The sequence below is a fragment of the Humulus lupulus genome, chromosome X, assembly GCF_963169125.1.
Source record: "Humulus lupulus chromosome X, drHumLupu1.1, whole genome shotgun sequence".
Taxonomy (NCBI): domain Eukaryota; kingdom Viridiplantae; phylum Streptophyta; class Magnoliopsida; order Rosales; family Cannabaceae; genus Humulus; species Humulus lupulus.
The window spans coordinates 5,709,804-5,725,397 of NC_084802.1; the positions used below are offsets into that span (position 1 = coordinate 5,709,804).

Sequence of the window (15,594 nt, forward strand, 5' to 3'; positions counted from 1 at the left end):
TTTTTAAGCACGAAATTCTCTTGACAATTTGACAATCTTTCAGTATCTAAATCTCTCATGAATAATATGTGCAGTAAATGTTTGAATTCAAATAAGCAACGACATTTGAATAAATCAACAAGTCTCAGTTACTCCTGGATGAGTAATATGTCTAGAACGAGAAGTATGCAACCGGCTCTCGAATGCTTTGTAGATATATCTCCATAATACACGACCATCGCATAACTTACACAACAACTAAACCTAGTTCCACATAATAATACTTATTTGACACGAGTCACTAGGTTTGCATTTCCAGTTATGACATATCATTTGAATAATGGGGATAACATATTAATTTAGGTGTTTTACTTCAAAGAATTCAATCAAAGATTCATTGGATATACAGATGCAAGCTAGTTATCATATCTATATAAAGTTAGGTTTTAAATTAGACATGTATTAACATATGGAGGTACTAAAATATCATGGCGTTCACAAAAGCAAACCCTTATTGCAACATCTTCAAATCATGGTGTAGTTATTGCACCCCATGAAACAAGCCGAGAATGTGTATAGTTGAGATCATCGATTTAACATATTCAAGAAACTTGTGGATTTCAAAATCCAACTCTATTATATAAAGACAATGTTGCATGTGTTGTTGAGGTAAAGGAAGGCTACATCAACAGTGCTAGAACTAAACATGTTCTTCCTAAATTATTATAAAATAAAAAACATATTCCTCCTAAATTATTCCATTCACACAATAACTTAAAAAAATGATTTAAATATTCAATATATCACATTCAATAAAAACCTATCTACAAAATTTGTAAGAATAACTAGTATTATTATTATTATTATTATTAGGGGAGTTATTCAGTAGAACTCCTTTTTATCTTATTATGGTTTTATCCATTAGGTTTTTTCTCGTAAGGTTTTCAACAAAGGCAGTACTAATATAATGAAATTTTATATTAATTATACTAAGGGGTAGTGTTACTCAACTTTTATATTAATTATATTAATAGTAGAAAACTTATTATATATGCTCAACTTTTTTCTTTCATTTCTTTTTAGCTTTTTCAAGAGCATCCTTTAGCGTACTAGATTTATGAGGAGAGCTTTCTTTTGTCTTGATCGCTTTAATAGTATTCTTTCCTTTTCTCTTGATTCTTTTCATATTATTATTCTCTCTACTAGAAACTAGCATAGCTATGTATGATTTGGTCACATTATGGAGCATCAATTTATTCCAAAATCTTTCAAAAAGACCACACACAATTGTATGATTTTTCACTTAATGATGCCTTTGTTGCAATTCAACTCTCCATAACGAATTGCCATATCGATTTTAGAACAATCGTTACAAACACCATTAACATCATTTAAAGTATCCAACACCACAAAATATATATATATGCTCGGTAGCTTTTGCAAAAACGCCTCCAGTTGGGAGATATCACAACCGTTTGTGTTGCTGCTAGTCGCAAAAACAAGTACATCTCTTAAATTAGACCAATCATCTTTTGTTACATTTATTAAGGCGTCAAATAGCAGCACTGAGTATTATTAACGGGTACTAGTAGCAACTAACCATAACACCGAGTATTGCTAGGGATACTAATAGTGACCGATGTTTACTAAGTAAGTGACGCATCAAGTTGCAATCCAATATCAAATCCCACATTTTAATTTAATAAGAATTACTGTTATTTTAACAACCAACCATAGGGTCACCTCAAGATATACCAAATATAGCATGTATAAATACCATCAACTTACACATTTCCAACGGCATTCTTCTTCACTAAGAATTACATCACTTTCACACCACGCCAACACCTCACTCCATACAAACTCTTCTAAGCTCTTTCTCGAGTCTCGACCACCAACATTTATACTTGAACAATGGGGGAAGAAACTAGACCGGTGAACCCTATCTATACAAAGCCAAAAGCTCCGGCGACTCTCGGTTCGTCCTTAGTGCCGATCATCAATAAACTCCAGGAAATCATTGCTCCACTCGGGAATAATTTGTTGGATATTTCTCTGCCTTTGGTCGCGGTTATAGGGAGCCAGAGCAGCGGCAAGTCTAGCGTGCTGGAGGCGCTCGTCGGCCGGGATTTTCTTCCTCGCGGCTGCGGTATATGTACTCGGAGACCGCTTCTACTGGTGCTGGAGAATCAGCCGGCGAATTCCGCCGATGATGGAGCAGAGTGGGGCGAGTTTCGTCATTTGCCTGGAAGCCGCTTCCATGATTTTTCCAAGATTCGCCGCGAAATTCAGGTCGATATTTTCATGATCATGCTTTTTTAAAGGTCATATTAATATGATGACTTAATTTTAATTTTGTTATATTTATATTTTTAATTATTTTTATTTTTTTGCAAAAAAATTGTTTTATTTATTAATTAATGAACGATTATTTAAGTTCAATCAAGGATTTTTTTTTCAGCAAACAATTGTAATATTTTTATTTTATCAACTCTATGTATATAGTTATTTAGAATGAAATCTTAAGTATATATTTATTTTAGTTATAAATATATGAATTTAGTTTACTGACCATATTAGAATTTTATTTTGATATGAAAAAATAAAAACAAAAAAGATTATAGCACTCTTTTGAAAAAAATTTGTAAAATATTCTAAATATTTATAATATATACAGCCATATAAAAAAAAAATTTAAGATGTTATTTGTCTAGGTGCCTAAAAAAAAAAAAAATACACCGATATTGAAAAAAATAGATGTGGTGTAATTGTTCCCTTAAATTTTATTCAAATAAATTCTCATATTCTTTATTTTACAATTTTCATCTAGTAGTGTTTTGCTTGATATTTAGAGAGCGGTGCTGTCTGTAACAAGATTTTTCTAAATATTTATTTCTCATATTTTTATTATTAGAAGAAATAGCAACTATGAATTATTATTGTGCTCGATAATCTCTGCTTAAGCAAAATCACAGCTACCTTTCACTAATATCGTCCATTATATGCTTCCAATGATTTCACTCTTTGTTTGGATCATTCTTGTGGTTGGCATCTAATTTGTTTTGAGAAAGCACACACCGTATACTGCCCCCAATTTGTAATTTTCTTTGGTTGTGTATGGTGACATGCTTTGTATTTGATTGATGAAGGCTGAGACTGACAGAGAAGCAGGGTTGAACAAAGGGGTTTCAGATAAACACATTTTCTTAAAGATTTCCTCTCCAAATGTACTTAATATGATGCTTGTTGATTTACCCGGCATCACTAAAGTCCCTGTTGGAGATCAACCAAGGGATATAGAAGCAAAGGTTAGGAAAATGATAATGGCCCAAATTAGGCAAGAAAAGTGTATTATACTGGCTGTTAGTCCTGCAAATTCTGATCTGGCTAACTCGGATGCACTTCAAATGGCTAGAGAAGCTGATCCAACTGGTAGTAGGAATTGCTTTGTGGTTGGATTTTTGGTCACTGAGTTTACTCTACTTTGTGTTTTGTGCTACAAGCTAGCTTTTTTGTGCCTGACATGATTGTTGAACAGGTTCTCGAACAATTGGTGTAATCACAAAGGTCTGTATTTCTCTTCTTTTCAAGATTAAAATGAAGGATATTTTTCACTTTCTTTAGTGTTTGTTTTGATCATACTCTTTAGTTGTTATATGGTTCTCTTTGTAGCTTGATATAATGGATCGAGGAACTGATGCCCGCAACTTTTTGCTTGGGAAAGTTGTTCCACTACGCCTTGGTTATATTGGTGTTGTTAATCGAAGCCAAGAGGTAGCTTTTATATTTTTCTTGGTGAAAGTGTTAAAATATGAAACGCAGAAACTACTATTGACTTGTATTAAAAGTTTTCTTCAAAAATCTTTGTGGCTTTACACATACCACCTTATCTTTTCTTATTGTGAAAATTATCCTTATGTGGTCACCACATGTTGTCCTACATCTTTTATAAATACTACAAGCTTGTTGTGAGATGCTGATTTTTTCTTTTCTTTTTTTTAATGAGGTTTCACTCTCTTGTTATGGCCAAGCCGATTTGATGAGTTTTGCTCATTCCTTGTTTCGAATTGCAGGACATTAATAAAAAACATAGCATTGCTGATGCTCTTTCTCATGAAGAGAAATTCTTTCGTGATCGTCCTGTACTGTGCACTCCCTTGATTACCATTTTGACTTGAAGAATAGGTTAAATTTGCTTTGGTTCTTAAATTTTGTTCAAATTTCATTTTAAAGGTATATAGTGGTCTGTCTAGTTGTTGTGGCATTCATCAGCTGTCAAGGAAGCTAAATCAGGTTGGTTTAACTCCTTTTTTTTTTGCATCATTATTACTGCTTGATTCTTATAAATGGATTAATTCAATTTCAAGTTTTAGATGCTTTTGCGTCTCATTTCAGTTGTTATTAACTTACTCCTATCCTCTTTTTAATTGTTGTCATGGTTTGCTCACCTACCAGATTTTGGAACAACATATCAGAATGGCTCTCCCAAGTTTGAAATCTGAGCTGAACTCAAAAATGACTGCTATTGTTAAAGAACTTCAGACCTATGGATACCTTGTAGAGGCTAATGTAAGTTGCATTGTAATCATATGAATTAGTTTTGCTATGTTACTGGGTTATAAGACCTAGTGTTTTGGGGTTTTAGTTTTCTGCATATTTTTTTTTTTGAAAAAGAGACAAAGGTCAGAGAGTGACCTCTTCTCAAATAAATTGAGAACCCTCATCATATTTGCTTGGATCTTGAATAATGTTAGCTTCTAAATATGCCACTGTAATATGGATAATTATTAGTTGCATGTCTAAAATGTGAAAATTGTCATTTGAACTTTGAGTTTAGAAACATTGGTAAATTTTGTTTCTTAGATTTGTGTGGAAGTTTGTTCATCTCTTTGTTAATTATTATTTACTGATTTACTCCTCAAAACTTATAGCTTTACTTGTCTCACTAGTCACTACTATGACGATTATTAATTCAAGTTGGTTTTGCTGCCTTGTCCTACCAGATGGAAAAAGGAGTAATTTTGTTGAACATTTTGTCAAAATATTGTGAAGGTAAATTTCAATATCCTGTTATCTTGGTCATAATTTAGTTTTCTTTGTTCAGTCTTTTTTGTAATCTAGAGAATTTGCATTGTACTCAAGTACTATCTTTCATGTTTTTTTTTGGTAAGATAGTGAAATTTCCATTAAAGGGTCAATTGGACATAGTTCATTACAAGCAGCACAAATTTAACTAATACAGGCTACCCGAGTCATTACATTGCTTAACAGAAAGAAAATCCATACAGAAAACTCAAACTAAATGTCTAATTAGGCGCGAGCAAACCAGCTTTTCAACTGTGTGGAGCAAACCAAATTTCCTTTCCAAACGGAGGAATGACAAATCAACCACAGCAATGGCTAAAAGCCAATAATCTTTCAAAAGATTTAGGGTTTTAACAACTCCAATATTCAAACTAAGAACATGGAGGCTAATAAAACTATTCACAAGATCCATGATAGTTGACGCTATACTACTGGACAGGTGCTTAAGTCACTTCTGAACCTATTTTATTCAATTAACAGATTTTTCTGCTTTGGTGGATGGGTGTAGTCAGGAGATTTCAACTAAAGAATTGTCAGGTGGAGCCAGGATCAATTATATAATTCAGTCAATTTTTATAAAGAAACTGGAGGTACACTTTCAACTTAAAAAAAACTGTCTTTTGTTTTTATGCTGCGTGTGATTTATACATATATTTTTATTTTAGATCTGATAAAATGGAACAACAATCTCATTAAGGTCGCCATTGTTTCTTATACTTAAGTTAGTGTCCACCTGCCATGATATGAAGATAAATTATTAAAAATAAAGTGTTACTGTATTAACAAGCAGTTTGGCTGAGTAATTGCAGGAAGTTGACCCTTGTGAAGGTCTAACTGATAATGATATCCAGATAGCTATTCAAAATGCTGCTGGTGCTAGGAATGCATTAATAATTGTTCCAGAGGTGAGATGATGATAATGACATGTGCTGTATTGTTGTACCTATTATGCATCTTCCTTTATGATAAGGATGTTGGGATGGTAACTTCTTACCTTTTCTGCCTTCCGAAGATGTGGGAACGAGCATTAAAAAAGTTCTTACCTAAACCACATTTCAGGCCCCATTTGAAGTTTTGGTTAGAACACAAATTGCTCGGTTGTTGGACCCTAGTCTTCAGTGTGTCCGATATGTTTATGATGAACTGATGAAGGTGAGATGCTTTCTATTATTTAATGTTTTGAAAGATTTAAATATGAGCATGAAGGTAATTGTTTTGTTGCAGATTAGTCATGCTTGTGAAGTAAATGACTTGCAAAGGTTTCCAACTTTGAGAAGGCGCATGGATGAAATTATGGTGAAGTTTTTACGTGATGGTGTAAAGCCTGCTGAGAAAATGATAGGAGATCTTATAGAGATGGAGGTAGTTCTCTCATTTCATAAGCTATCTGGTATATCTATTAGTATTGAGATTTGATTGTTACAATTATTATTACTTTTTTTTCCTATAAAATTTGGAACTGATAGAAAGAAAGTTGATGTTTCATTTGGTTTCTTGAGCATTACACAAGCAACAATTCTTCATTGATTTCATTCTGATTTATCTATTTGGAACATATCATATATGCATGATTCTTAGTATTGTATATCATTACAGATCCAACTGTTTTCTTCTTTTTTTTTTTTGTGTGGTTTTAAGATGATCGACCAACCTTCATTTCAGATGGATTGCATCAATTATTCGCATCCAAATTTCCTCAATGGCGGCAAGGCTGTTAAGCTTGCTTTGGAGCAATTGAGATCACAACAGGTACAAGTTCCACCCTACCACTTTAGTGTAAATTATATAATTTTCATAGCTTATCAAATAAGTTTTCTTTGGCCACACCGAATTGGGGGGATTAGTTGAGTTCTGAAGACTGGTAAAACTGTCTTATTACAATAACAAAGAGAGGTTTGCAGACTTGGTTGAAAAATTCTTTCAAATTATCAGAACAAGCTACTTTTATCTGAACCCCAAACTGTGTTTGTATCATATTGCAGTGAAAGGTGGGAAATATTGAGCTCACAAAAGACTTATTTTTCATTGGAAATAACCAAGTCATTCGGAAACAATCATCAATAAAAGAAATGAACCAATTCACCTTATATATGATGAGAATATTTTCTATTGCTGAATGGAAATGAAACACTGTTTTTTTGCAACTACACTATGGAAGTAAGATGATTTGGAAATGATACATTCTTTATTTCTGATTCATTAAGCACATAGTACACAACGATATTTAAAGAGAAAAAGGCAGCTGATCTGCCAAACAAATCTCACCTAATTATTTAACTCTGGTCAGGACCTTTGTAAGAACATCAGCTAACTGAAATATTCAGGTTTGACTCTTGTCATAGAATGGATGGAATTTAATGCTGAAGTGCTCTTTCCTTTTTGCAAATGTAGTAATTCTTTCTATTTCGTTCGATGATATGTTCTAAAGATACTTTCTTATCCGAGGATTTTTGTTTGGCAGAGAAGTCAGCCTTCAGTGAACAATGAGAAACCTACAGCATCTGGTAAATTTTAATGTAAGATTTCCAGTGTCACTAGTTCAATGAGCTTTAAACTTTGTATCTTGCAATGTAGGAGAGAACACATCAACAAGTAGTTGGAGGATGCCAATACCATCAATGTTCGGGGCCAGGGGATCGTCTGAAGGAAAACCAGCTAGCAGCACAACTGTACATGAGCCCGATGGTTCTAATCAGATGCCTTGTACCATCCAATTGAAAGAGGTAATTATATTTGCCTCACAGCAGTTAATTTTTCATGTTTGATTTGTTTTTAGTCTTATATCTGTGTCTTACTGCCCTGATTGGAATCAGCCCCCATCCATATTAAAGCCACCCGGCGCTACAGATAATGAAACAATTGAGATTTTTGTAACAAAATCACTCATTCGATCTTACTATGACATTGTCAGAAAGAATATTCAAGATCTAGTGCCAAAAGCTATAATGCATTTTCTGGTAAGTGCATCTCTCCTTTGTCTTCTATTATATTTTACCCTTTCTGTTTTGACACCTTGGTTTGAGCTTGATGTGCTTTAGGTGAACCACACGAAACGGAAACTTCAGAGTGCCTTTACACAAAAACTTTACAGGTACCTAGTTCAAATTTGGAGTCTTGAATCCTTAAATGAAAATATAATGTATTGTGCAACTTTTCGGTTTTCATCTAGTTAAGATAGTATCTAGATTCAGTAAAGAAGGGAATATCTCAATAACTAAAATTCTAGATAAACGATGATTCAGGGACCCAACTGAAACGAGTTACTAGAGTTGAGGGTGATTTTCTGATGGTTTGGATGTGGTTTAGGGTTAATGTGTCATCAAGCAGTTTTTTTTTTTTTTAAAAAAAAGAGACAGACGCCTTTGTCTTAGACTGACCTTCTCTCAAATAAATTGAGAGCCCTCACATATAGTGGAGAAAACCGTAGTAACACAAGCCAACAAGACACCAAACAAGAAAACCATTTAAACAAACAAGACACCAAACCAACCACAATAAAACTCCAAAGCCTGCAACACTAGAGCCATAAATTACCCCAGTCCTTGCAAAGATCCAAAAAAGTAACCCCTCAAAACATTTAGATCTATGCACCCAAGTTGCAATCCAAAACTGAATCTTATCCCAAATAGTCTACTCCAAGCTAAAAACAACTTCAAATATTCTACTATACCTTTCCAGCCAAATAGCCCAAAGAGTTGCCTACAAGGTGCTCTGCCACAAGCAGTTGATCTTGAGGCTTCTTTGTTGTGTGATAAAAGCTTTCGGCCATAGAATTACTGATTATAAGCCCTGAAAGCATGAGTTGTGAATTTTTCTATAGGCAAAAACTTATGAGAATCCAGACACGGGCAGAGCGAGACATATTTAATTTTGTAGTATAATACTAGCATGAGTTGTGAAATGACTCTGCAATTTTGAACCGTCTTTTCCTGCTGGTAATCATGCAGAGGGGACCTATTTGAAGAGCTATTGCTGGAGGACGATGAGGTTGTCTTGAAAAGGAAACGTAATCAAGAATTGTTTCAGGTTTTACAAGAAGCCATTGAGGTAACTTCAAACATTTATAGTTGTTACCATGATTTTCATTGTTGATATTCAACCACATCCATTCGCATAGCAATTTGTTTCATTGTGTATTTGTGTTGAGCAAAAGTTAAATGTTTGGCAAAGATTTTCTTTTGCCTATATAGCTTAAAGTATAAGTAAAAGGTTTGACTTTTTTTTTAGATAACTATCATATGATGAAGAAGATCTTTTTTTAATGAAAAGTTCTTTACAAAGTTTTTGGATATAAAAATTATTCTAGTTTAGAAAATAGCTTCTCTAAAAAGACCTTTTGAATTAAAAAATGAATTTGTTTTTATTCAAACACTCCTAGAAATGTTTTTTTTTTTTTTTTTTAATTCGAAAAGGAAAAAGTAGCTTAAAATAAGCTAAGGCAGAATCGTGCTTATTATTTCAGATGCTTGATGAAGTTGAATCTGATGTCTCAACTGGAAGCTCATATTCAAGCTTTTGCACCGATGCAAGTTCAACTAAGGCCTCGTAAGTGTTTCAGGGATTACATATTTCTACCAACTTGAGGATTATTTCGAATCTTCAGAAACTTTTTAAATTACTTGACCGAAAAATCAACGTTAAATTTGTATTGCTAATTTAGTATAAATATAAGATAATGCAAAAACTTTGATGCTATGTAACTGTAACAGATATATGTATTAATGTTGAGTTGAGTTTTACATTGTATTTAGGCTCTCCCTATTTATACACATTTTGATACCATGTAAACAGAGATGGTATTAATGTTGAGTTGAGTTTCACATTGTATATGTTAAGAATCAATGTCAGCCCAAAAAGTTCAAATGTCCAAGCCAAAAGGTAAATAAAAGCTCAATCCATTTTATCTAAAGCCAAGACAATGGAAGCTTCTCAACAAATGTGGAAGAAAGATATTTTTAAGAGAAAATTATAGAAGGACGTAGAAAGTAGATTTTTTAGGAGAAGTGTGTAGAATGTGGTAATAATGTATGGCTAGGATTATTTCTCAATTTAATATTTGTATGTTGTAGATTGAATGGTGAGGACTATAAATACCCTCTCTTGCATTTGGGTTAGGCATCCTCCAAAAATAAGTCTTTGTATTCTTAGTGTGGTGTTTTGGGTGTAAGTTGTGAGCTTCCTATTGAGTGTCTATTTCTCTTCAAATTGTGAGTGGTCTTTGGAAAATATTGTAGTGTCTTTTATTGTGGTATAATACAAGTAATTTGTTTACTTGTTTGGGTCCAATATTAGTAAGTTTAGAGTTGTGTACTTTAAATTTTACTCAAGAGTATATAGCTCCCTGTTCATGCACATTTTGTAAAAAAAATAATAATAAAGAAACTGGGGTCTGTTTGACATTGTTTTCTGTTTTTTATTTTTAAGTTGTGTTATCATATAGAAAACAGTTTTTGTAATTTAAAAATAAAACAAGAGGTGCTTGGTTAATATTTTCTAAAAATAATTTTTTAGTGTTTTTTTAAAACTTAAATAAAAAATTAACAAATATATTTACAAAGAGATTTTTTTTTTAAAGTTTGTAATAAATAATGAGATAAAATAATTTGAAAGAAAAAATGATGAAAAATAAGGAGTGAGAAAGTAAGTTGAGAAAATTTGAAAAAATAGAAATAGAGAAGAGAGAAATTATCAATGCAAGAAAAAATGAGAGAGAATGTGATGAGAAAAAAAGTGAAGAGAGAGAAGTGAGTAGAGAGAGGAAATGGCGAGAGAGAAAAATGATGAGAGAGAAAATGATAATATATTAAGTGATGAGAGATAAAGAAATGATATAGTGAGTGATGAAAAAGAAAATAATGACATAATAAATGATGAAAGAGAAATTAAGGAGATAGAAAATGATGAAAGAGAAAATGAAAATATAGAAAGTGAAAAGAGAAAATAGTAAGAATAGTGAGAGAGAAAATATAAGGAGAGAGAAAGTGACGAGTGATAAAATAAGGAGATAGAAAATGATAAGAGAGAAAATGATGTGATAATAAATGATGTTTAATAATAATAATTAAAAATGTGACGTAAGAAAAAAAAAACAGATAGATAAATTTTTTTTGAGAACAACAGAAAATATATTTTTGTTGTTCTCAAAATTTTCTATTTATTGTAACTTTGTTTTTAAAAACTATTTTTTGAAAACAACGGCAAACACCTCAATTTGTTTTCAAAAAATAATTTTTAGTTTTTATAAACAAAAAATCAATTTTTTAGTTAAAGAGCCAAACAGTACTATATTTTTTTTATTGAAATTTGGATCTATGGTCGGCATTTTGGTTTCATTCCACCATCTTGGTGAGTGGGAACGTAGTGATGGTAAGGATGGTTCACTTGAGCCGTTAACACTCCTTCTCAAGTTGGTGCATAGTTATCGTACATTTCCAGCTTGCCCAAGCCAAGACCTTCATAAACATTTTACTTGAAACTACCTTGGCGAGAGTGTCTGCCAAATGATCTTCAGACTTGATTTTAGGTAATTCGACTATTCCTTCTTCTAGTTTCTCTTTGATGAAAAAATCTATCTACCTCAAACGTGTTTTGTTTGATTGTGTTGAATTGGTTTATGAGAAATATTACATGCTGCTTTTATTGTCACAATATACTCGAAATTGATTGTTGAGGTGGATATCCCAAGTCTTGTTTCACATAGTCTAAGAACCATGTCTCTGTATTCCACTTCAGTACTACTTGATCGAGCAATGACATATTGTTTCTTGCTTCTCCAAGTGATGACACAAATGGGAAGTATCCTAAAGTAAACCTTCTGTCTTAAATTCTTAATGCATGCATTCTATGTTGCAAAATGTATTTTGCACGCGTGTGAAAGAGGTTGTTTAAATCTTATTTTTGACATAGTAAATTATTCATGATATTTTTAGAATTGGTAAGAGAGTTGTTATATCTACTATAATATATACTGCTATATAAAAAATTAAAATTATAACTTATTTAGATGTTAGGGTCATAACTCACTTCCCAATGTATTGGGAAAAATGATTCCATGTGAAATCTTTTAAAATTGATTAATAATACATAATTATTTTTTAACAAATTAAAATACATAAAAATCATATTTATCATTAATATATTTATAATATTTTACAAAAACTTATAAATTTAAGGGTAGGTAACCATTTAGTACCCTGTGTTTTTGTAAAGTATCATTTTGATACCTTCTGTTTTCAATAATGTTCATATGGTACCATGTATTTTAAAATTGTACATATTTAGTACTTTAAACTCAAATTTAATTAATAAAATTTTACTAATTTAATCAAATTGCTATCAATTATGTAACTTCCAAATTTAAATTTAATTACTTAATTACATATAAATGATGACAGTTTGATCATATTGACAAAATTTTATCTATCAAATCTAAATCTAGAGTATCAAATATGTATAATTTTAAAATATAGGGTACCATATGAGCATTATTGAAAACAGAGAGTACCAAAATGATACTTTGCAAAAACATAGGGTACCAAATGAGTAAATTCCCTAAATTTAATTAATAATCCAAAAAATAGTTATTTATTTTCATTTTTGGATTTTATTTAGTTTGAATTGTACATGCAATTATTGGTCAGTGTAATATAAAACCCTACATTTTTTTTTCAAATACTAGTAATCCAATTTTGACACATTCTTTAAAAATAAATGAGTTTAAACCTTTTTCAATATTTTCTTTTTCATGTAAATATTATTGGTTATTTGAGATATAAAAGATCTAACCCAAAAAAAAAAAAAAAAGAAATTATTCGAATGACATTAATTCAACAATAATTGTATTTTGAAAGTTTTGACATGATATTGCTTACTTGAAAAAGAAAAAAAAAACAAAGTAATTGTCGCGTAGTAAGCAAATGAAAGAAGATTGTGTGGCCAGGAGTGGTGCCACAGACCAAGAAGCAACGACCTTTCCCTTTTTTTCTTCTCCTCTCCTTCCCCCTAACATGGCTTCATTTCCCTTCTCTCAAATCCAATACTTTTCTTTACTCCAAATCCAAACCCAAAAGCCATGGCTCTGCTACACCCAGTTGTTCTCTCCCACACCTCTCTCCTCTCTCCAACTCCCAAGCTCCTTTTCTCCCTCACTTCTCCAAACCCACCACTGATCCAACTCAAACTCAAGCCATTGCCCACCACCAAGAGAGGCCTCCACGCCAAGTGTGGTGCGGTGGCAGACACCAGAGCCGCTCCTTCGGTTGATGAGGAGAAGGAGGAGGGTAATAATGTCCTTTTGGGTCCAACCAGTGAGGAAGATAGAAAAGAGCAGAGAGTTTTGGTGGACTATGATTGGACTGAGGAATGGTACCCTTTGTATCTAACCAAAGATGTTCCTGAAGATGCTCCTTTGGGTCTCACCGTCTACCATAAGCAGCTGGTCTTGTACCGTGACGGGTCTGGTCAGCTCCGGTGTCATGAAGATCGGTGCCCTCATCGGTAACTTTATCATTACTTCTTCTGTCACCATTACACTAATGATCATAATATGTATATATCTAAAGCTTATGGATTTTTGTAGATTGGCTAAACTATCAGAGGGTCAGTTGATTGATGGGAGATTGGAATGTTTGTACCATGGTTGGCAATTTGAAGGCGATGGAAAATGTGTCAAGATTCCTCAGGTTTGTTTGTTTGTTTTAGTTTGAAAATTTTAACATTGTTATTGTTTTTATAGTTTAGATTAGGAAACTCCATAAAATATATCTATATAACCAAAACACTAATCGACCTCTTTCTAATGTTTCTCACAAAACTATCTCCAACTCACTTCCAAATGAGTTTGATGATTTGAGAGAATGAGAACCATTCTTTGGCCATATTGTAAGCACATTATCCCATGAGATATTTTTATGTTTTTTTTTTGTGTTAAATTATATTTTTAAAGATGGTTAATTAGAGATAGTTTAGTGAGAGGATATGATTAGTATTATTGGATATATGGTTATGTTTTTTAGAGTTTTCCATAGATTATACCAAACTAATGATTGCCCAACTCGTTTAAACTCGTGTGTATATATAGCTTCCAGCTAATGCCAAGATTCCTAAAGCGGCTTGCCTTAAGCCGTACGAAGTCAGAGACTCCCAAGGGGTGATCTGGGTGTGGATGTCCCAAAAGACTCCACCAAACCCCAACAAAATCCCTTGGTTTGAAAACTTTGCCAGGCCAGGATTCAATGACATATCCACCATCCATGAGCTCCCATATGACCACTCCATACTTCTGGAGAATCTAATGGACCCTGCTCACGTTCCCATCTCCCATGACCGCACGGACTGGACTGCCAAGAGAGAGGACGCACAGGCACTTTCCTTTGAGGTCACCGAACGCAGCGACCGAGGTTTCGCCGGGTGGTGGGGCAGGGCGAGTGAGAAGTCGACACCTAACTTCTTGAGGTTTGAAGCACCCTGTTGTCTCCAGAACAATAGGGAAATTGTTGATGAGAAGACTGGAGAGACTCATTACTTCACTGGTCTATTCCTCTGTAGACCCAGTGGACAGGGCAAGTCCATGCTTATAGTCAGATTTGGCAACACTAGAAGATCACCTCTTATAAAACTCTTTCCTAAATGGTACTTCCATCAGAATGCTTGTAAGGTTTTTGAGCAAGACATGGGATTTCTATCGTCCCAAAACGAAATCCTCATGAAAGAAAAGGTTCCCACCAAAGAGCTTTACCTCAACTTGAGATCCTCAGATACTTGGGTACTCGAGTACAGGAAATGGATGGACAAAGTTGGGCATGGAATGCCATACCATTTTGGGCATGGGACTATATGGTTGCCTCAAGAGCCCGCAGTTGTGGAGCATGCTCCGGCGGGACTAGTTGCTGGGATATCGGCTTCTTCACCAGCCAAGGGAGGGATTGGAACAATGCACGCACCCAACTTGTCCAACCGGTATTTTCGGCATGTGATCCATTGTAAAGGGTGTAGGACTGTGGTCAAAGCTTTTGAGGAATGGAAAAAGGGTCTCTCGGCAGTGGCTGTGGTGTTGACAGCGCTGGCGATTTTGGTGTCCGGGAGACAGTGGAAGACACTTCTTTTGGTATCAGCAGCTTTGTGCTCTGGTGGGGCTTACGCCTGTTCAACAGCTATTGCTATGAATACTACAAACTTCATTAGAACACACAGGAGATTGTGATCAAGTGAATTGTTACATTAAATTTTCATCTTGAAAATTGAAAAACAACAGTTGGGAACTGAGATTTTCAAGTGATGATGTGGAAACAGAACGTGAAAAGTGATGTTGAAACTTAACATTGTGAATCAACGTTAGTGAATTATAATTTGGATGGCTGTTGTTACAAAGTGTCTGCTGATTAAGACATTGTAGATGCTGGCATGGCATGGATATCAGTGTTTGGTGTATTCTTAAACAGTGGAAATGTTTTGCTTAGTGTAATCATAAAGCTGTTTTAACATGGCTTCTGAGTAAACTTCCAATACTAAACTTGCAGTAAAAATTTCACC

The 15,594-nt window shown here is 33.6% G+C and overlaps 2 protein-coding genes across 2 annotated transcripts; both read left to right on the forward strand.

Moving 5' to 3' along the window:
* The first annotated feature begins 1,780 nt into the window (after positions 1–1,780).
* Positions 1,781–9,810, forward strand: LOC133803350 (dynamin-related protein 3A-like). Its single transcript, XM_062241357.1, has 19 exons — positions 1,781–2,271; positions 3,129–3,411; positions 3,518–3,546; positions 3,652–3,753; positions 4,053–4,121; positions 4,213–4,272; positions 4,435–4,548; positions 4,983–5,031; positions 5,545–5,654; positions 5,874–5,969; positions 6,124–6,216; positions 6,289–6,426; positions 6,727–6,813; positions 7,526–7,568; positions 7,639–7,787; positions 7,878–8,021; positions 8,103–8,155; positions 9,012–9,111; positions 9,527–9,810. The coding sequence occupies exons 1-19, from the start codon at positions 1,894–1,896 to the stop codon at positions 9,611–9,613; spliced, it is 2,184 nt and encodes a 727-aa protein (XP_062097341.1). The 5' UTR covers positions 1,781–1,893; the 3' UTR covers positions 9,614–9,810.
* A 3,221-nt stretch (positions 9,811–13,031) lies between these two features.
* Positions 13,032–15,545, forward strand: LOC133803806 (protein TIC 55, chloroplastic). Its single transcript, XM_062241922.1, has 3 exons — positions 13,032–13,560; positions 13,643–13,745; positions 14,144–15,545. Exons 1-3 carry the CDS (start codon positions 13,136–13,138, stop codon positions 15,263–15,265), a joined length of 1,650 nt encoding a protein of 549 aa, XP_062097906.1. The 5' UTR covers positions 13,032–13,135; the 3' UTR covers positions 15,266–15,545.
* Positions 15,546–15,594: the final 49 nt, after the last annotated feature.

Coding starts and splice junctions, on each gene's coding strand:
- LOC133803350 (XM_062241357.1), top strand. CDS start 1,894: ATGGGGGAAGAAACTAGACCGGTGAACCCTATCTATACAAAGCCAAAA. Junction 4,273..4,434: donor TGTCAAGGAAGCTAAATCAG/GTTGGTTTAACT, acceptor CTCACCTACCAG/ATTTTGGAACAACATATCAG. Junction 6,217..6,288: donor TTTATGATGAACTGATGAAG/GTGAGATGCTTT, acceptor GTTTTGTTGCAG/ATTAGTCATGCTTGTGAAGT.
- LOC133803806 (XM_062241922.1), top strand. CDS start 13,136: ATGGCTCTGCTACACCCAGTTGTTCTCTCCCACACCTCTCTCCTCTCT. Junction 13,561..13,642: donor GAAGATCGGTGCCCTCATCG/GTAACTTTATCA, acceptor GGATTTTTGTAG/ATTGGCTAAACTATCAGAGG. Junction 13,746..14,143: donor AATGTGTCAAGATTCCTCAG/GTTTGTTTGTTT, acceptor GTGTATATATAG/CTTCCAGCTAATGCCAAGAT.